The sequence below is a fragment of the Poeciliopsis prolifica genome, unplaced genomic scaffold, assembly GCF_027474105.1.
Source record: "Poeciliopsis prolifica strain line A6 unplaced genomic scaffold, Auburn_PproV2 SCAFFOLD007, whole genome shotgun sequence".
Lineage (NCBI taxonomy): Eukaryota > Metazoa > Chordata > Actinopteri > Cyprinodontiformes > Poeciliidae > Poeciliopsis > Poeciliopsis prolifica.
Window position 1 is genome coordinate 5,159,622 of NW_026562382.1, and position 21,375 is coordinate 5,180,996.

Here is a 21,375-nt window from a genome sequence, read left to right on the forward strand (position 1 = left end):
AACATACCTGAAGGGAGGCTTCCTCAAGAATCTCAAGATCTTCCTCCAACTCGTTTCCTGAATTAGAAACAGGATGAAACATAGATTGATACTTAAGAATAGAAAAATAGTCATAAGGGACAAGAAAAATCCATTATGCTCCGTTTTTCATACCAATAGGTAGGGCTAAATCTTTCTTCATTAAAGCTGCAGCACACACGCTGCCCAGGAACGCCAGCTCTTTCTCTAACTGGATTATTCCCTGAAAGCAAAAAAAACAACTGGATGACAGTTTATATTCACCTATATTCACCTTATATTCATCCAACCAGTGTTCAGACTTGCAGTGGACCAGATTGCAGAATATTTTAAGCACAGAGTGTAGAGGGAAAAAAAAGGCAAACAGAATTTTTTAATGAAACTGAAAATTATTAATTGGTTGAGCTGGAATACCAGAAACAAAACTGCAGTTCATAATGTGTCACAAACAGTTTGGGTCACAGTTTTGCAAATATTTAAGTGATGCATGCACTTAAAACATGTAAAATGCTAACATGTGCATTTTCTTTTATGCCACTTTCATTTTAATTTTAAAGTTCAACTGTGTTGCTGTTTTGTTCACTGAATCACCTGTAGAACTGTTTCAGTGAAACTTTGTGTCTTTACCTCATCGGGACCGGGATTGAATTCATATCCGATAGCCACGCACTTAAAACCGTAGAAGCAAGCTTTCTCGTCTTTCACGTAATCTGAGGCTGTTTCCAGTGAAAAGAGAACTTCGTTTCCTGAAGGGAGAGAAGGCGTTGAAATTGATTATGAGATTTATATGTTCAGCAAGATGCCTGTGACAAAGGCCGTATAATAATTAATTTACAGCTAAGAACACTCATTGACTGATAAATGAAAAACATACTACTGAACTGCTGTCTGTAGCATGACAGCGACTCATTTTTCTACCACATTCTTTGTTTAAAATGCTGGCAATGCCATGTACGTTTCCTGCCTCCTATAATGTTTTGTCCCGTCCTTTCTGATACTTGACATCACAACATAATTGACTATTTCAGGATCGCATTTAAATCCTCACAGCATGATGTGGCAGCCCTCCTGAGTTCGAACATCAGCAGTGTCACACAGACCTGAGGCTAATAGTTGCTGTCCTGTTAGACTAGTATTGACAAAGTAGTAACATAACACTCTGTGTTCATCATTTATCCAACCTTGTAGGAACAACAGACAGCTACCAGAAAAAAGAGATACGGTAGCTGGGGAAACATGGAAGCAAGACACAAGGAAGTAAGGGAGAATGAACCTCAGGAAGAAAAGACGAAAGCATACAAAAAGAAGTGAGAGGAAGTTAATAAGAAAGAAAAGAAATGCACATTGAAGGGAAAAAAGGTGAAGGGGGGAGGACATAGGAAAGAAATGGATGCAAGACAACAGAGAGGACAGGAAGGAAAAACCCAGAGAAGGATAGAAGTAAGGGCACAAGGAACAGAGGAATTAAGTAAGGAAGAATTTGTGAGAGAAAGAACAGGAGGACACTAGAAAAAGAAAGGAGAGAAAGAATAGAAGGACATAAGGAATGATGGACACAAATAAGAAAAGAAGCTTTTATCTAAACTCATCAAGACCTGGAAAACCCTGAAGTCAAATTCTAGGCTTTAGCAGACAATGTAGGAACCCTAATCACGATCAACAAAAACAAGAAATGATTTTCCCAGATGTAATTTTCTTACCTGGAAGCACCAGCACGGTGGTGGGCCAGCCAGTAGAGCCTGAGAACTTCCTAAGTTCAGTCCACGTGTTGATGGTGTCATGGAGCAAAGGCTTCCCGCCCAGGTTTGAGAGGTGGAGCGTGCGGCTGGGGATGAGCAGCCGAAGGGCGTCTTCCGGCTGCGCAGTTCCGCACTGCGGGTCAAACTCTATGGTGGTCCATCGAACGCAGTCAGGGAAGGAGACCTGAGAGCAGAAATAATTTCAATACCTTGCTGCATGTTTTGATTATTCATTGGCATGGTGAAAAGGTGAAGTACCCTATATTGTGTGACTCCAGCTTGCTTGTAAGGATGGTCGCTCTCGATCACGGAGTAGTGGTTGGAAGTGGTGCAAGCCGACAGGCCGATCTCAGGTTGGTTGCCGGTAGTGCTGTCAGTGGACTGGTTGGGGTTAAAGGAGGGCGGGGCGTATTTTTGGTTGAGGGCAGAAACGGCGGGTAGCAGCTCTTGAACTAGGCCAAAGACCTCAACAGCAGCCTGTAAAAAGGAAGAGGAGACATTACACCTCATGATATCAATTAAAGTATTTTTTGGTAGCACTGCTCAAAGCTTGTAGCTTCCACCTTTGGCACAGAGGCAGCAACAGGTCCAATGTAGGCCAGAATGAGTGGCAGCAGCATGGAGAAGAGGCTGGAAGAACTTAACAGCTCTGGAATATCATCAGCTGCAAAGAAGAAAGGACAACTGTAAAAAATTTGAACGCATATGTCTTCAGCTCCAAAGTATCTCCATCATATTAGCTTTTGCACTTACCATCAACTGCAAAAGCCCTGTGGAGAAGGTCCTTTGCAGCTCTGACCACAGCACTAACCACAGACAGAGATCTGCTACAGTTTTTGTCCTCCTCATTGGCTTTGCTGAGCAGCTGAGATTGGAGGTCTCCATCGTATTCACTCCTTCAGTTATTGAATAAACGTGTTAAATAAAAAGAAGACTTATAGACTATATATGACAATAGATTGGCTCTGTGTTTACCTGTAATAGAGAATTTGAGGGATCTGGCCCCTGGTCTGATTGGTTCCATTGCTACTCAAGCTGCAAGTGCTGAAGGTGAAGGAAACACCATCTGAGCACTGCACTGTTGTCATACCTCCATCCCCATTGGCTGTCCTGCTGCCGTAGTTACGCAACCGAACAGCGTATTTCACCCCTTCCTACAGCAGAAAATAATTCACACTGTAACACTCAGTTCCAGATCTTTGAAGCTTGACAGAAATCCCTAAACGGCCTGTTCCAGAACGATCAAGTACCTTTAGTGGCACTGCCTTGTCCAGGCGGATCTCCGCAATATCGCTGGGAGAGTCATCAGTGCTGTAGGTGCCCTTCACCAGCTCTAAAGACGTCCACCTGTGAGAATGTGCTGAGTCGCCAGGGTGTTCCGTCTGTGCCTGAAGGACAAGTAAACAAAAGTTGGAAACAATTTTTTTTTTTTTGAAAACTGGCCAAGAAACACTGCTAAGAGTTATGAAAAGATTTATGAGCACTCACATCATCAGCCAGCACCTCCAGCTCATACTCATGGATGCCTCCTCCTCCGTAAACGCAGACCCCGACCAACACGACGCCCGGCTTGTCCACCGTCAGACAGATGGCGTCCGGGGAGCCGTTGCCTGTGTTCCAGCTGCGACCTTGGCTTGTTTTGGTGAAGCGGTTTGGAGATGCTTTCACAGAATGGAGCGAGTTCAACCCATCAACCTAAAAAAAGAAGCACATACTGAGACATGCATCCAGCAATTTAAGCTTATTGAAAAATTAGCGACAATAGTTATAGCAAGGCAAAACGGTATATAATAAGTGACATGGATCAAGTCGATTATCAAAGAAATAAATACTACAATATACAACCAGGGATGAACTGATAGAAAAAATGTGGGTACCTATATCCAATACATATTGCCATTATGGCTGATAACCAATATGAGATGTCAATTGAGTTCAAAATATCAACTCAGTTATTTTGTCTTTATTGTAAGATAAAGGTGAAATATGATTTTACAACAACGACTCTCATAGACCACAGACAGAGAGATCTCTTCTGCTACAATAAATAATGGTGGTTTATGGCAGAAAGGCTAAAAAGGAATGCTCTTAATAATAACTACTATAGAAAAATTTTACTTAACTACAACTGTTTTAGCACATTTACTGTAATTAAAACCAGGAACCAACAAGAAATCGCTGATTCCAAATGACAGGATCACAGAAAACTATGAAAATATGCTATCAACTAAACTTGATCTCCTAATGATTATAAAAACAAAGTTGCTATTTCTTCCACCGTGATGAGAGTTAAGGACTAGACAACAACTGAGATGCCTAAACGGGTACACTGGGGAGGAAAAAGTCATTTCCCTGGCAACAGACAGAGGAGAAAAACATTGCAGTGGGGGGGCTGCTGTCAAGTGACATTGCTATGGCAACAGGATTCCTGACTGCAGCGACTGATGATAATAATAGGGAGTGTGCATGCAAGAAAGGCTGACAAACATTTGGCCACTCCTATCTAATGACTCGTCAAAACATAAAGGACAGCAGAATGCCCCTCCGTCCCTTGCCCTCCTTCGGCTTGTTGCCGTTTCTTTAAGAACAGGCAGGACAAAATGTCCGTTACTGTCACAAGCTAGTTTGGTGACAGTTTGAATTAAATTAGATGGCAAAAGATTGCTAATAAGCAGAAGGAAGAAAAGGCCTGGGTTTGACATTTGATTAAACAATGAGGAAGAAGAGCCAAGTCATTTGATAAACTAAAGGAGACAGAAACATGAGATGAAAATGCAAAAAGCATAAATATCAAAGTTACATTAAGCACTAAAGATTGCTTTTGTGTATATGCTCTCAAAAAACAAACAAAAAAAATCAGGTCACTGAGGAACATAAAGCTTGTGATGATGGTGAGGTGTTTGCCAAACCTAAGCCTCGAGGCAAACGCTCTTGTTTGCGTTTTGTTGCCCTCAGTGAAGTGAAGTGAAGTGAAGCTACCTCAGAGCCCATGGCGGAGGCGGTGAGCTCAGAGACGATGGAAGCCAGCAGCCCGCAGGTGTTGGAGACCAGGTGAGGGGAGAACAGCTCCACTTCCTTCCTCAGAGTTTTCCTCACCGGCAGCACCACGATCACCAGCATCTTCTCCAGCACTTCTCGAAAACTGGTCATACCCATGAGGTTCTCTTCGGTCTGAAACAGTACGTCACATAACATATAGAAATTTTCTTAAATGCCGATATAGATGAGTTAAAACACATTTTTCTTTCCATTTGAAAACTTCATACTTCTCTAGATTAAAATGTGGGAAAAAAAGGCCAAAATATATGTCATTTCCATATAATTGAGTCAACATTTCTCTCTAGTTGGTTTTTGTCTTTCCATACTAATCCAAAGATGTTAAATTATATAAGCAAATTCCATGAAAACAGTTACATAAGATTCAAGAAAATCTATTCACAGGGTGAATATCACTGCTGTCAAAACTTACATGGCTTAGTTTCTCCATATGGGCCACCAGCAGGGGGAAGCGATGAGCAAGGGCAGAGTCATTCTCTGTGCTGACTTGCTTCACTAATGAACGCAACAGCACTTCTCCATCGTATGCAATGGGCAAGATGGATGTCAGCTTGACTGAAGTGTTACAAAGAGCTGACATTACAGCTGCCAGCAAACGGCTGCTGGATGTGCGGAAATTTGCCTCAGCAATGTCCTGGATTACAATGAGAGAGAGATTTTTTATTTATTTTTTTTCCCCTCACAGTGAAGGTAATTTTAGCTTCTGGAAGAATGAAATCCTCTTACCTGGTCTAGACAGTTGAGCAGATCACAAAGACAAGCCCACTGCAGAGCTGGAGTTGGGTAGAAGGAGTGGAAGCAAGCGGTGAACGTGTTGTGGCACTCCTGCAGCACAGCTTCCAGCAAGGTAAGAGGCTGAGACAGGTAGCCCTGAGGGTCATTATCCAGTTTAGTCAGGCAGTTATCCATGCCTTCTGACAGGATCTTCTTCAGCAGGCTGCGTGTCTTTCCCACACACTCGGCCAGCTTGCTGGACTCCTCCACTACAGCTTTGGTGCTGGCTATAAGTCAAAGACACAATAGAGAATTATTTTCTTGTAATGAATACAAGTGGTGTTTATTTTATTATTTTCTGTTAGAATAACTGCACATAGAAAAAAAAAAATCACATTAATAATTACACACTGGTTTCTTTTATGGCAGCGGCTAACAATTATCTTAGTAATCAATTAATCTTATGATTTGTTGATTAAAAATATGCACATTCTACAGATTTCTCATTTAACCATTTATAGGCCTTTTTTATGCAATATTAAAAGTACATTAAAAGATTCAAATAAACATTTTTTTTCCCTAAGAGAAATGTTTCACTGCCTAAAACACAATACATTCATAGCATTCCTTTTGCAAACCTGAACCAGGTGAAGCTGAAACTATACTAATCGTGCGGTAGAAACTAACAATTATATAGAAGGTCGCACAGGGTTAACTGGGTAGGTTGTTGCTGTCATGACGCGTGTTCTAATAACTTCAAGTGGCTCCTTTGTGTTGTTACCATCAATTTATTTTATATATCAGCTTAAATACTTAAGAACTGACACATGCTGACCAGGCTAAATCATAATGATACTAACAATAAACAATATTTAACACGGTCAACAGAAATTATGACTCTCCACCCGGTGCACCCGTTTCCTTCTACATAGTGACCAGCGCGTCAGTACGGCTCTCATTCATACTAAGTGACAGTCACGCCCACTTACGACACACCCACCATTAACTGTCACAGCTGTGCCACAAATAATGCTCATTTAGGTCATTTGGCTCTTACATATACCATATATAGTTTGTACAGTTTTGACTAAATTACTATAAATTTGTAAATGTTTTTCACCAAAAAGCATTTTTGAGTATATGTGCTCAATTTAACAATCAGTTGATTACTAAATCATTCGGATTAATATTTGATCCGATTGATCGAATTAAGTAGTTTCTGTGTTGCAAAGAAATGTTAAATATTTAACATTTTTCATTCCAACTAATATGTGTTTTGAACATTTTGTTCTCCGATCTTCTTAGCCCCATTTTAAAGCAATAGTACAGAAGTTAATGCACATCACACTTTTCAGTATATGTTTTCTTCAACACCAAGTCTTTAAATATACAAGATTCTTACAATTTGTCAATTTAAACATTTTATACTTACTATGCAAGAATTTTTTTAACAGGTTTTTATGCAATTCTGGACATTCGAATACAAAACTCAAGACTATACATAGGAACCAAGAACATGTAATGAATGAATGCATTTGAGAAAGAAAATAAAGTGTGAAAAAACATTTTTTTGTACTTTGTTTTTATCTGGACCTGAAAAACTCTTAGATTAAACAACGCAATTTTCCAGACTCTACAGGCGTTCCTACCTGCAATGGGGAATATCTCACAGATGTAAACCCTGAGCAAGCGGAGGCAGCAAGTGCCAACAAAGCGGAGTCTCTCCAGGTCCAGCAGCGTTGCTGTGTATTGGAAACCCTTCAGCCCCCGAAGCTCCTCCACTCCCAGCACCAGGGTGGTCCAGCTCCAGTGAAGAACACTCAGCAGAGACTCAAAACACTCCTTCAAGCAAAGTGATAGTCAAAATCAGTGGCAAAAAAACAAAACAAAAAAACCCCACACAAACATTACCAAAACACAAATTTAAAAAAAATGCTCACCACCGACACCGTCCGAGCAAATGACCGCTTCAGGATATGAACAGGTTCACTGGTTTGCTGTTTTCCTTTAGAAGCATTGCCATCATGGGATGGAAGCCTAGTATTAAACATAAAAATTATTAAGCCATTTATTTACCCAGTTGCTCTTAAATGTGCAATATAAATAAACTTGGTTTGAATTTGAAATTTGATAAACTTACAGGCAGACACAAAGCCTTGAAAATAAAAAAACCTAAATTGTACATGTTGGTCTACATCCAAAACATTGTGTGGTGGAAAAGTAAAACTTTGAGTACATTATGGTGGTGGCAGCATGATGCTGTGGGGATGCATTTCTTTAGCAGAGAAAGATAGAATTGTCACAATTGATTGAAACATTGAGAGAGCTAAATACAAGACAATGATGGCAATGATGGGCAACGCTTTCAGTCTCTAAATGCACACCACACTTTTCAGATTTTTCACCTACTTCACAATTATGTTTTACTTTGTGTTGGACTATGTTTGCAATTAAAGCGTGACAAAAAGTGGAAAAATACAAAGCAAATGAATACTTTTTTCAGACAAAGTGTGAAAAATATAAAATATAGAAATATTTACTTAAATTAACTTTCAACAGAATGTAGAAATGTAGCTCTGCTTGCCTGTAAAGTAGCTGAGGTATCTGACCCGCATTAACATCTGTACCATTGTTGGATTTCTTGGAGCTTTTGAACTGGAAGACAACACTAAAAAAAGCAGAAAAAAACAAAAACTTGCATTTGATACACTAATATAAGGGGCTAAAAATATTTATTAGTTTAAATGCAATAATGTTTCACCCATCGTCAGTTGTGATGGTTGCCTGTCCGTGGGAACCGCAGTCGCTGCTAGGGCCAGAGACTCTGGCCCACGCCACGTACCACCAGCCCAGCTGCAGCAGCACCGGCTCGTCAAACATCATGGCGTATTTCTCCCTGGAAACAAAAAAAAAACGTCAATTTAAGGCAAGCAAAAAGGAAGATCACAAAAAAAGCAAAGAACATTAAGGGGAACCTAATGTACTAAGCAGAAAAAAAAACAAAAAAACAAGGAAACGTCATTCGTACCTGGCAGCGCAGTCATAAGCCAGAACATCGGTCTCAGCAAGCAGATCTCCGTCAGTCTCATGGTCGCCTCCATCGGGTCCCAGCTCAAAAAGCTACACATTTTGTTTAAGAAAGGAGTCTCTCCTTATTCTTTTTTAGGAGTTTGACTACTACATTACAACTATCAACAACATCTATATGTGCAAAATACTCTAAGGAGCACATGTTAAGAGGTTAAATGATCAGCTCAGAAAATTACCAAAATTTCCCACCTTGATCTTGGCCGTGTACTCCCCTCGTCCGCCGAACAGGCCCAGCCCACCCAGCAGGATGTCTGCATCGGCACAGAAACGGATGGCCTCCACAGAGTGAGCTGAGTAACCCCAGCCACCTCCATGACCTATGAGATTAATCATGGCGTCAATGAAGCTAAGCTAAACAGACTAAAAAGAGTTCATTTCCATAGAGTTTATTAGAGATTTTTTTTTCCAGAAAAATTTCCGAGTACTCTAGTTTCAGATTCGAAGGGTTTCAAGACAGTTTTTAAAATATAAATGAAAAACAGGAGTCTCTGACACTTTGACATATTTATGGGTTTGTACAATGTACAAATCATCAGGCTTCAAATATAGAACCAGCAAACAAAACTGAACAGACTGAAAGGACAGAGCTTTTAAACAGGAGGGCTAGAAAAAAATCTAGTAAAAATGCCAAGTGAAATAAATCAAATAAGTGTTGATAGGTTGTTTTTTAAATAATTCAAGGATGCAACAACCAAAATCTGTGCATTGGCTTTCACTCTGAACATTAACTCCATCTTACTTTCAAAGCGGTTTACAACACTGTAGTCTTCCTTTGAGTAGACCTTCATCACTGCCTGGGTTTCTTCTTCTGCACTCGCTACACCCATCTTCAGCTCCTGCATGGTGGCTAATGTATCCAGGCAACCTGCAGCGAGAAAAACAGTTTTTCAGCGTGTCACCTAATTCTGATCACGTTAGTTTACTCCGTAGTTCACAAGTAATACTCTAATCTTCCTAAGAAACAAAACAGTTTCAGCAAAATTGTTTTGCTAAAACTGAGAAAAAGCTCAATATCACAGCATAATAATAAAATTTACAAGGATTTAAAAAAACAAACAAACAGGGGTTGCTTGTTTTTACAAGATGCTGACATGGTAATACTTATAATTGAATTAAATTTTAAATAAATCACTGGACATCTCAAGAGGCGTTTATTAGATACTGTGTCAGGAATATGAGAATTACCAAGAATGTGTAGAGCTCCATGGGAACGAGTGGTGGTTGCATGGGATCCCGAGGGCAATGCAAGTTCTGGACTGAGAATGCTACAACGAGCCTGTAGATCTGGTGCAGAGGGCATCCTGGCATCGGCTATTACTGCATTGTAACACCACATCTCTTTTGAAGCCGGCAGAAACCTTCGATAAATAGTCGGGGTTGAAAGATTTTAAGTTCAGGTCCGATTTTTGCAATCAAGCAAACACTGAAAAGCTGTTCATTTAAAAGACTCCAAGGATTTACCTCCATATGACATCATAAACCGGGTCCAAACAGAGGCCGAACCCCTGCAGGTCCTCCTGCTCAGAGTCGTTGAAAGTTCTGCAACTTCCGTCCATTTTGTTGATCAGCAAACATTTAAAAGGAGGCGGCTCAGATACAGAGGATGGAACAAGCCCAATGATGTGCTTGCTGGCAAAGATCTCAGAAGTAGCCAGGACGTGAGAGTTGATGAGGGCCTCGTCGATCCGCAGAAACGTCTGATCTCCGCTGGCGCCAATCCAGGTGGCCTTTCGTCCATATTTGGCACCGATGTTGGGCATGGGTGACGGCTTGGCGTTCCAGTAGGGCATGTCCAGGATGGGCCGGCCCAACTGCCCTTTCTACAAAGCAAGCAAGCAAACATTCAGTTCTTTTAATAAGATGGCAGAACTGATTTTGTTGTTGTTGTTGTTGCTATTTGACATAAATTAGATCACATTATGTTTTTGTTTTTTATATTAACAGGAAAACTGCAGGATTTAGCAAGTCAAATTCAAGACTTTTTAAGGCCAAGCTGAATAAAATTTAAGGCTAAAACACTATAAATACAGGGAGCAGGTGTGGGATTCTGCTGTATTATGATAAAAAATCTCAAAAACTGACATTTCTGGGTTCCGTTTGTGGCTCTAGGCAGCAGCTTTGTCTTTCTCACACCGCACGTTGCTCTCTAAAGCCTCAAGCTCCTTAGTGCCTAGCTTAAAAGTTTTTATTTTGTTCGTTTTAGTTTCATATAGGTTCGCAAAAGAAGTGAGAAAGTGGTGAAAACAATAAAGACGTCTGCACTTGACTCAAACTTCTACCCAGCAGAAATATTTCTAGAGAAATAAAACACTACCCAACTCTTCAAGATTAAACAGTACTACCACGATAAAGTTTAAGACCTGTAATATATTTAAGGCCAAGTTGCTTGTAACATATTTAATATCTTTTTTTAAAGATATGCAGACACCCTGGTCCATATTGTCAAATTATGAGTTTTACTCAACTTTATCATGCCATTAGAACTGTCCAGACCATGTGTAGGTAGAAGACTATATTGCTACATTTTCTCACCGAGAAGCTCCCAAAAGTGAAGACCTGCCCATCCATGAGGAGAACGGCCGTGTGGTTGCTGCCTGCCGTCACCTGGACACTCGGCCCCGGCAGAGCTTGAACCAGAGTCGGAGAGCCCCTGCATGGTAAAAATGTTGAATTAGCAGGCTAGTTTGGGTTACACAACCTAAGCCATTAAACAGATCTGGGCTCCAGAATGTAGCTGCAGAACTTCAGCTATTGTGGCCATTCCTATACATTTCTAACAACATTGCATATCATGAATCTGTTACCTGGAGTTGACGTCTCCATGACCAAGCTGACCGTGTTGGCCATAACCAAACGTGAAGACATCTCCATTCTCCATCAGCACCACTGTAAAGCAAGTTTTGTTTATAGCAACCAGACAAAACCATCAAAGGGCTAAAGCAGCAATGACAAGAAAGTTCTTACCCGAGTGGTGAAAACCGCAGCTGACTTGAACGGCTCGCAGCTCACCGTCAAACCTCACCGCCCCGGGGGGATAGGTGGTAATTTTGCTGGCATCCTTCTCTCCGCGCTCACTGCTACCATCTGGAAGAAAAACACTGAAGTCAGCATATTTGAGTGGAGGGTAAATAGCGAGAAGTGTAGTGGCGGCTTTAGAGCGCCGAGGTGGGTGTCTCTGCAGAGTCCTGAGAAACAGAGCTGAAGGGGAAAGAGGACTCAAAAGAAAAAGAGGAAAAAAGGGGGAAAACATGCTGGAATAGAAGGGAGGGACTAACGGTTGTGCAGGAAAAAGGGCCGTTTGGCATCGGGGCATTTTAAATTAAAAACTTTTTACATGCATTAGTCCAAAAAGAGAACAAAAATAAATAAATAAATAAATAAATCACAGGGATGACTGACATTTTCTCAATCATTTCTAGCCCGAAGCTGTTTAAAAACAGATTTTACAGTGAAGGAATAATTCTCTGCTTTCTTCAACACTCTCATTCAGCAACCTATGATTCTTTATTTTTTAGGATGAGGCTCAGGGCACAAACTTCTGAAGGTTCTGGATAATTCACCAACTACCTGGGTCTGCAACGCTACAGCCCTCTGCAAATCTGAACCGCTCACCAATCAAGACACTTTCAGAAACAGGCAGCTCAAAACAAACTAACAAGCATGTGTTGCAGATTTTGAGCTGGCAGGTATGTCATGCAGTAAAATAAACACTCTGCAAATGAATAAAATAAAAACACAAAAAGGCAGAGCAGCAAAGTACAGCAATATCATTACTTTATAGAAGAATGGGAAAAACACACATACGTGTCTTACTATTATTGCTGGGTGTTTTCTGTAGAAACTGATGCTAAACCATTTATTAATTCTGATTTTTGTCCTTAGAAAACCATTTTTAAAAGTGCATGATCAACAGGTGTCTTACAGAGGCCGAATTTTCATTTACCAAAAACAGTTTCCCCAACTAAACTCATCTCCTGATCCATGTTATGCAGCCACGTTTTGCTCAGCCAATGTTTTACAATAAGCTTCTTTCGGTGTGCAAAACTGACTTTGCACATTACTTTGCTGATCTAAAAAAAAAAAAAAAGCTGTATTTTTTCAAAAAAGTATTATTATAATTATTTATAATGGGAAAAGGAGAAGCCATGTTGGCTGCTGCAGCTTTCTGTTTCCACATCTTCTAGTTTATGAAAGATCTGCTTAAAGGGCAACAAGAACACCAGCTGTCAATTTTACAACTTTTAGAACAAAGTCGCACATTTATGAAGCACGTAACAGTTTTCTGCATGTTTTGTCTGCCCACAATTAGGTGCATTAAGTGGAATATGTTACTTGTATAACATCTACAGAAAGAATAATCTTGCATCTCGAAATGGTTAATTATTGCATTTATAATTATTTTGTGAAAAGCAAGTTATTTTTAAGAGCAGTAATTTTGTCTATGGCCTTTAATTATATGCAGGGATATACAATGATATACAAATCCTAAACTTGGGTCTGTAAATTTATCCAACTAAAACTGCTGGCCATAAAAACCTCAGCAGGAGCAAGTCATTAGTTTACAGACGACTGGCTGTACGTGTAAAATCAGATGCATTTTTAGAAACAAAAAGGTTTTGCTGAGACAAAACACGTTGCTGTCAAGACAAATGGTAGCTGCAGCATCAAGGACGTCGATGATGATAACTTGGAACTGATTTAGAAATGGTTTACGCATGGTATTGTTTTAATGAAGCATATTAATATTAAGGACAATATAAAAAATGCTAATAATAAACCTTTTCTGTAAATAAGTCTTTAATCATCTCTACTGAGTGTACAGTCCTCCATGCCAGCAGGTGTTTGTCCTGGTGCAGACTTTAAAGAGTCCTTCCTTCAGAGAGTGAAAGGAGGTGGACGGGACAGCCAGATTGGGAGATGGGTCAAAGGGGCGACTCCGCACCCGCTGAATTAGTGAAGACCATAGTACCTTTGTGCTTGTCCCGTTTAAGCCTGAGTGCCTGAAGGGGTCTTATTCTGGCTAGGGCTTGCTCACGCTGGCTCATAAAAATGGGACCAGGAAAAACAAGAGGGCCTGGGGGAGAAAAAAACTTTCACATGCATGCACAATGCTCACAAATGGGATAGAAATACATGGTAATACTACATCACAACAATACACAGACACGGAAAAATATGTGACAAGGAAGAGGGAAGTCACCAAGGCACAAAAAACCCAAGCTCTTGCCTCACATCAGTAAACAATCCAAAACTAAAAAGAATAGACCTACTGTCTGTCAATGCACATTTTATAATCCATCCCAGCAGCCAGGTATCCTGAATATCCCCTCCAAAACTTTGAAGCATTAAAACGTTATTTCTAAACCGCATTCTTCTCCAACTTTTGGCCCATACCTCTTCCCTCTTCCAACCTATGCCGGCGGTTGATTCTCTGACGCTTCTCCTCCTGGCGGATCTGAAGGTGCTCCTCGATGTTAACTCCTGGAGGGGGAGGGACAGGCACAGCTGAAAACATAAAAGGCCCCGGGGTAAAGGGCGCCCCAAACGGGATGAAGGCGGAGGTGGGAGGATGAGGCAGAGCAGAGCAGAACAAGACAAACATCAATGAGCGAAGGAGGGACTTGATGGAGAAAGCAAGTGATTATGCAACACAAGCATTTTAACAAACAGTGAACACTGACAAGTTTATCAGATACAGCACTCAGACAACTGCATAGAAGAATGCAATAGTGGTAGCATATAGCATACTAATGGCCTTAAACAACAGCGAATGCATCTTGAACTTTTTCACATTACGACGACAAACTAAACAGTATGTCGTTGGGAGTTTATGTCTTAAACACAAACTGGTACATGATTGTAAAGTAGAAGAATTGATTTTCTACTCAAAAAGAAACTAAAAAATATAACTTAGATCTGTCATCAACCCTCTTGAGCCAGTACTTTGTAGAACTAGCTTTCTCTGCAATTACAGCTCTTAAGTCTTTTAAGTTAAATTCAGCACATCTGGCTCTGGCTGTATGTCTTGCAGCCTAAAACTGATTACAAATACAAAACTTTTCCAATCTAGAAAATTTGTTATTTTTATTCCATTTCCCAATTGTGCATTACTTGTTGACTCACGATGTAAAATTCCAACAAAATACAGCAAAGTTTGTCGCTGCAATGTGATAAAAAGTTAAGAAGTTCAATGCTTTTGCAAGGTAATGTGTGTGAAGGCAAGTGTTCATGAAGAGCTCAAACACACCACTCACACACACATATGTACAGCACTATGCAAAAGGCTTAGTCATTTATTTAAATTTTGTGTTAAAGCAGAAAAGCTCTAAAGTACATTTCAGCATGCGTAATTAAAATGAGGCTTAAAGTGATAAGATAGAAGAGGTGAAATACCTAGCAGCAGATCCAGTGGGATCATTTCCTTCACAGCATCAAAGATCCCCCGCTGCCGGGCTTCCTGACCGTCCAGCTCCCTGGCGCAGGCCTTACAACAACCACACGCTGAGCAGCCAGACTCTCCGGACCCGCAACCACAGATACTAACCCAGATATAAACACAAACAGATAAAGACAATTTATTACATTATAATTAAGAACTTTAAAAGGCACTGGACATAAACACGTTCTTATTCCATCGGCAGCTTACCCTCCTGGTACTCTGTCTGGCCGCCCACTGCTGACACAACTGGCACCGTACCCCGTGCAGTCTCCACACACAGTGCAAACCATGCACTGGTCCAGCTTCCACTTGTGCATGCCCGGCTGACACATCATGCTCTTCTCTTCCTTGTCCTCCAGCTCGTCCTCCAAGTCCTCATCCATGGCCGTGGCCATGCTCTCAATGCCGAATGCTACAGTAAACACAAGCACCATCAGGACGATAAATTAGTCTGCGTACAAGGTGCTAATGTAAGTCTATTAAAATTAAATGGCTATTGGTTTAGTCTGCTGTTAATTTGCTCACCTTTCCCTGCCTGGCTCATGGCTCCAGTGTCTCTGCCACACTGGCCCTTGTTATTAACCCCAAATGTCCACACTTCTCCGTTCTTAGTGAGAACACACGTATGAGCCTTCCCCATAGCAACCTGAGTTACAAAATGGCCTTTAAGATCCGTCACTTGGCCTGTGGAGAGACATGAAATGAATATGACAACACAAAAACAAGGAAAATCCTGTTCAAGCAAGTGTAGAAACGTGAAATACTCCGATCAACTTACAGGTGCTGTCACTGTAAATGGCATCCTTGCCAAACATATAAAGCTCTCCATCCTTTGTGACGATGCTGCTGCTGCCGTTATTGCAAGCAGTATACACAGCTGTCTTTGTCTCCAGTTTTATCATCTTCTTGGGTTTGTACGGCTTGGGCTGTCTGCGGCTTTTAGCTGCAACAGGAAATAAGACGTCTGCTTAAATCAACACCCAATGTCACTTGATGAATGTTTAAATGTCGTTGGTAATATATCCTACTGGATTCCCCGTCCTCTCCCTTGCTGGCAGAGCCAGTGAAGAAAACGCTCCCGTCTTCGGCCACTAGAAGGGCGTGGGAGCCATCATGGCCGACCGAGAACTGAATGATCTTCGGAGACTTCGTGATGGGCAGCTCCACCCATTTACCGGCTGATGGGCCACCCTGCTTAATACCGAGGCTCTGGTACTTTCCCGTGTAGTAGATCTGAGAAAATAGCATGTTGGAAGATTGTTGCAGAACAATAGGCAGAGAATAAACCAAATAACAAACCAAAGGTCATGTTGTTCTGCAAGATGACAGTAATCCAGATGCTAATATGTTGCATCATAATATATTTTTTTAATCTACAGTTAAAAAATAATCTTGTTTTATTTTATTAAAAAATATGAGTGAGATGCCATCTTATTAATTTAGTTCAGACTGCTTATGTATTGAAAATGAATGTGAACTAATTCAGTTTAAACCTCTGAATGTGCATCGAGCCAATGACTATTATAAATACTGAAGACATAAAGATGGTACGGAGGAGGGGGAACTGCAGATAAAATGCTTTGAAATCAACCACATAAATGTGCAGCATGTTGCTTACATGAGCTGCTATCTGCAAAACAGGCACACTGCACCACACCTAGACTCAACGTACAACCAACCACACCCTCCAACACACCCTAAACCACCTATGTAGTAAACACTCCCATCAAGATGACACTTTTCAAAATATGCAAATTATTTTTTTCAACTTAGTACTCACTGAATGTGCTCTAAAGAAAACGAGTTATACACATAATGCAGTTACACCCGTAGGATCTTCAATCTTTTCTAAAAATATGCTACTATAGGCCTAATCAGAAAAAGAGCCTCTGAAAAAACGAATTCCTAGCTTGGTTAATACAGCTTCTATGCGCCATGTATATGTTATGTAGATAATCATTAATAGTATCTGTAAAGCAGGAAAAAAGTGCACTGAAATTACTTGCATGCATTTTTAGATGCAGAGAGTTTGGCCTGCCCTTATCAAGATAAAAGCTTGGCTGTTGACGCTGCGCTAACTTTCATTACTCTTAAATGTACAGACACCCGACTGCTCACCTTTCCAGAGGCAGTTTTCATCAGAGCAAACTCCCTGCCAGCTCCAAGCAATGCTGCTTCTTCATCAAAGCCAGTGCCTGAGGGAAAAACAGATTACTGAAAAAAAACATCCTGAAGGATAGCATGAATTAAAAAGAAAAATTAATTTTCCCAGCCTATCACACAACAACTAAGTACCTGTTGCAGCTGTAAAGACCCATATGACACTCAGCACCCACACAGACTCATTTTGTATCACTTACTGATGATATGTAGATCCTTTTCAAGGTCGAAGAGAGAGATGCCACAGGCATGCAGGCATTTCCTCGCCAGCTTCAGCTGCAGCTCCTGCTGCAGAGCCGGGTCTGAACTCATGGTGTAGATCCGCACAACAAAACCGTCCTGCAGGAGAGAGGGCATCACAGAGGAAACGTTGCTTGACTTCACAACACAAAACTGTTACCGTCTGGCATTAAAGGCATATAAAACATAAACGCTGTCACTGAATGCTGCTTACCCAGTTGCAATTATTCAAAACAATAAGTGCAGTTTTCGATGCAAACGGCATCTTACAGGTCCAAAAATACATCTCAGATGAATCACAGAAAATGTGACAGAAAGGAGCACTTTCTGTCACATATTTTTTGGTGCTCCTTAAATTGAATTTTTTCTTTTTTTCGATAGAGTAAAGAGGACAGAATACAAATGCATGCCACACTTTCCAGATTTTTGTTTGCAACAGATCTTGAAAAGATATTTTCACTTCATAGTTGTGGGCAACTTTGTGTTTTGTGTCACAAAATATCCCAAATAAATATATGGAGGTCTGTGGTTGTAACATGCCAAAATGTGGACAGATTCAAGGGATTAGAACCTGTTTCTATTACCTGCAGAATATCTGGGTCAACATAATGAACTTGTGGTTTAGATTTCAAATCTAAGCCATTATTTCTAAGAGATCAAAGCGTCTTGACTTAAATCCTACAAGACTCAGCTCTCTGCCTGTAAAATGATACATCTGCCAGAGACGCAAGTGAGGCAGTAAAGAAATGTAGACAAAAGCAACTATTTACAGAGCAGAAAACAAGAATCAACTTCAAGTGAACAGAAACTATAACTCAGCATAGCAATGATTGGACATTCATCCAATCAATTAACTGTAAGTGGCCTGTGCAGCTTTTGCACTGACGGATGCAGACAAACTCCTCCCCTCCAAAGAGTACTCCATCCATACAATTAGCTGGGAAAAAGGCTTCTTCTTGGAGTGGATGGATGGATTTCACGTATTACCCTGCCCCCACTTCTATTGCAAAGTGCTTTCGCTAGAGAGGTTAAGCTCTCTGGAGAGTACACACATGTGGAGCCACAGCTGCCACGCCCACACACATCTAGATGAAGGGATACAATGAGAGGCCTCTCTGTGGCACAGCTGATGATCAACTGAGGATTTCAGGGAGTGGAACGTGTGCTATACGTAGAGTATAAAGAGAAGCAACTAACCTCACTTTGACTAAGAAAAATACTATTTGAATTCCATTTACATTAATTTATGATCTAAGAATGTTCTCACTTGAAATATAGTCTAAATGTGATTCAATTTTTATAGTCACCTTAAGTTTATCTGGTGCAATTTAGTAAGGGGTAGTCATGGGTTGGTAGTGGTATCAAAGTATACCAAGATTTTGTTTTTATTTGTTTTGTTTTTTCTTAAGTTTCAAATTTGAAACTGCTAAAAATCTTCCATCATAGTGTTTAAATCTCTTTTCATGAGAAAGTGCCAGAAAGAACAGAGTTTTCTCTTGTTTTATGGAGAGTCGACTAATTCAGTGCTGTTCCTCCCTCACCAGCCGCTGCGCACTGCCAGTCAGCTGTCTAAATGAACTCGCAACACCTTCCCTGGATAATAATGAAGAGACATTTAGAGATGTTTCTGGGGTTTATTTGACCCTTTTAAACATCAGAGAATAAGGTAAACTGACTGACTTTACTTATTAAAGCAAGTTATCAGCTTTCTCTTTTTGGTGTGCTGCTTGAGTCTTCTTTCCAGGATTAGTAATAAAATGTTAGGGACTCATAAATGTAGCCTTAAGCCTTCTTCTGAAAGATGTGGAAAGCTTGAAATATTTTGCTATTATATTAGATACGATACAAGAAGAACAAAAACCGATGAAAACTTACATCTTTACAGGCTGCTATTTGGTTAATGTACTCTCCATCTGTGAATATGATGTTTTGTCCATCTGAATGTTGACCTGCAGCAAGAGACAAAGTGAATATAGTATTGCTTAAGTTAACATTGGCCTAATTTAACAGCACATTGATGAAAGCATGTAAATGTGTGTTTCCTTTGTACCTGGCATGGTGACCACCCCTTCATGTTCCAGGGTTTCAGGGTTGATCTTGATAGCCGACATACTGTGGTTACTTGTGTCCCGATACAACAAGTACCCCTGAGGACGCAACACTGACACTATTACTCATCTGAAATTACAGCCGACTCTTCTTAACAGGACTGTCACAAAACATGAAATTAGGATCTTAAGTATTGTTTTAAGTATTTCAGATCGTCTTAAAAACAGATTGCTTGATATTTGTTATTATTAAACCATATTCAACAGCAACAAAGGGACACTGGTTCCCTCAAAATGTGACCTTATTGTCAAACAAACAAAATAAATATACAAACTCGCATTAACTCTACAGATACTGTCTGAACGCCACAAATTGAATGGGTGGTCTGCTCTCCTAAAATGGCTACACTGACATAAAAAGGATTGCTGAACTTTAAGTGGCAGTCGTAAAAATAGAAGCGTTATCTAAAAACTAGGGAAGTAAAAACTTATTTTAATTATTGTAAAATAAGTTTACAATTTTGAAATGTTAATAAATTCCTCAAAAAATAATCAATGACTTGCATGTTAGCCTGAAATTAGCCAACAATAGTTCAAGTGCTAAAAGTGGCACTTGGAAAAAGAGGCATCCGCCAGCTAACATGCTAAAATCATCATGTTAGCTGACTTTAGTGACCACTAGCCAATATGCTAATAGAAAGCACTTTGCAGTATTACCCATTATGCTAATGTTAGCTTAAGTGAAAATAAGCTAAAATACTTTCCTATGAATATAGGAAAATATCTCAATGGATTTGCTTGCTTTACGTAGAGAAAAGCTACTTAGCTAATTAGCTTTCAAACAGTAAGAGATTTCTCCATAGAAATTTCTTTAAAAAAACATGAATAAAAAAATGGGGAAAAAAATAAAAACAATTTAAACCATGACTTGAAAGATCTGAATAACTTGAAATTTGATACTTCACAGCAAAATTTATCATTAAATGTTTTTTGAATATTTCTTATGCAAAAAAGAGGCTGCACTAGTTACCTGAGCAAAGCCAAGCCATGACCTTTTCTCCTTTCGATTCCTGATTCGAGACGTGGAGTTGTAGACGTGTCCCTGTGGGGAATTGAGCTTCGGTGAGTTGACAACATCTACTAATGCTTTTTGAATGTAATTTTTTTCTTAATTGCTGAAGATACACACCGTGGGCTTCTCTAACCTTGTTTTATGTTTCAAACAACTAGTCAAAAGCAATACTTGAAGAGCCACGTACCCTGACAGTACCACTATATCCAGATCCAGCTTTGTAGAGTCCATCCTTGCAGAGCAAATACAGGAAAGAACCATCAGTTTGCAGAAGGCAGCGCTCATCTTCATCGATGGACACTTCCTTTAGGACCCATTTGTTCATCAGTGCAGCACGTTTGATCCCATTTCCAAACCAGTCCTGGATTTGGATTTTCCCCACCAGGACAGCCTGGACACTTCGCTGTAGTGCATTCAGTATGGTGGGGACCTGGTTTGATTGAACAAGAGAAGGAGGCAAACCTCTGATTAGAAAAAGGTGGAACTTCCTGATATTTACATTTGCAGCAGATCTGAGGCAAACCTTTCCAAAGTTTCGTATACTGTATATTTATGTTTCTGTCTAAATCCATTTTCACACAACACACAAACTGACACTATTGCCATGAAAGTGACTACGGTACAAATGCCACTGATCTTACAAATGCTTACCCACGCACAACCCAAGCAACACTTTGTACCACATTGTGATGACTCACAATCCAGGCAATACATAAAATATAAGCATATTTATTAGCATAGTGAAGGATAAAATATGTGAGTCTAGAGAGGTTGGATGAATCCTTGATCAAGCATAGA

General features: G+C 40.2%; 1 protein-coding gene across 13 annotated transcripts in view; it reads right to left on the reverse strand.

Annotated features, from left to right (window-relative positions):
• The window catches only part of mycbp2 (MYC binding protein 2), a 64,146-nt gene that overhangs the window by 29,368 nt on the left and 13,403 nt on the right, over positions 1-21,375 (reverse strand). For 9 of the 13 annotated variants that reach the window (XM_055031777.1, XM_055031776.1, XM_055031775.1 and 6 more), the window contains exons 6-43: positions 20,765-21,007; positions 20,536-20,607; positions 19,508-19,604; positions 19,333-19,406; positions 17,418-17,556; positions 17,176-17,252; positions 16,086-16,290; positions 15,836-16,000; positions 15,583-15,741; positions 15,265-15,469; positions 15,012-15,157; positions 14,013-14,123; positions 13,588-13,692; positions 11,583-11,702; positions 11,423-11,504; positions 11,151-11,268; positions 10,080-10,438; positions 9,804-9,976; positions 9,358-9,483; positions 8,808-8,935; positions 8,557-8,648; positions 8,290-8,424; positions 8,113-8,196; positions 7,469-7,565; positions 7,178-7,370; positions 5,541-5,815; positions 5,227-5,448; positions 4,737-4,928; positions 3,246-3,452; positions 3,008-3,145; positions 2,733-2,911; positions 2,511-2,653; positions 2,321-2,421; positions 2,016-2,234; positions 1,719-1,941; positions 646-764; positions 154-241; positions 8-57 (exon numbers count right to left, since the gene is read on the reverse strand). In XM_055031777.1, the coding sequence (XP_054887752.1) occupies positions 8-57; positions 154-241; positions 646-764; positions 1,719-1,941; positions 2,016-2,234; positions 2,321-2,421; positions 2,511-2,653; positions 2,733-2,911; positions 3,008-3,145; positions 3,246-3,452; positions 4,737-4,928; positions 5,227-5,448; positions 5,541-5,815; positions 7,178-7,370; positions 7,469-7,565; positions 8,113-8,196; positions 8,290-8,424; positions 8,557-8,648; positions 8,808-8,935; positions 9,358-9,483; positions 9,804-9,976; positions 10,080-10,438; positions 11,151-11,268; positions 11,423-11,504; positions 11,583-11,702; positions 13,588-13,692; positions 14,013-14,123; positions 15,012-15,157; positions 15,265-15,469; positions 15,583-15,741; positions 15,836-16,000; positions 16,086-16,290; positions 17,176-17,252; positions 17,418-17,556; positions 19,333-19,406; positions 19,508-19,604; positions 20,536-20,607; positions 20,765-21,007 (5,661 nt within the window). The remainder of the gene's footprint in view (positions 1-7; positions 58-153; positions 242-645; positions 765-1,718; positions 1,942-2,015; positions 2,235-2,320; positions 2,422-2,510; positions 2,654-2,732; positions 2,912-3,007; positions 3,146-3,245; positions 3,453-4,736; positions 4,929-5,226; positions 5,449-5,540; positions 5,816-7,177; positions 7,371-7,468; positions 7,566-8,112; positions 8,197-8,289; positions 8,425-8,556; positions 8,649-8,807; positions 8,936-9,357; positions 9,484-9,803; positions 9,977-10,079; positions 10,439-11,150; positions 11,269-11,422; positions 11,505-11,582; positions 11,703-13,587; positions 13,693-14,012; positions 14,124-15,011; positions 15,158-15,264; positions 15,470-15,582; positions 15,742-15,835; positions 16,001-16,085; positions 16,291-17,175; positions 17,253-17,417; positions 17,557-19,332; positions 19,407-19,507; positions 19,605-20,535; positions 20,608-20,764; positions 21,008-21,375) is intronic. The other 4 variants (XM_055031778.1, XM_055031766.1, XM_055031770.1 and 1 more) reach the window with 3 other exon arrangements.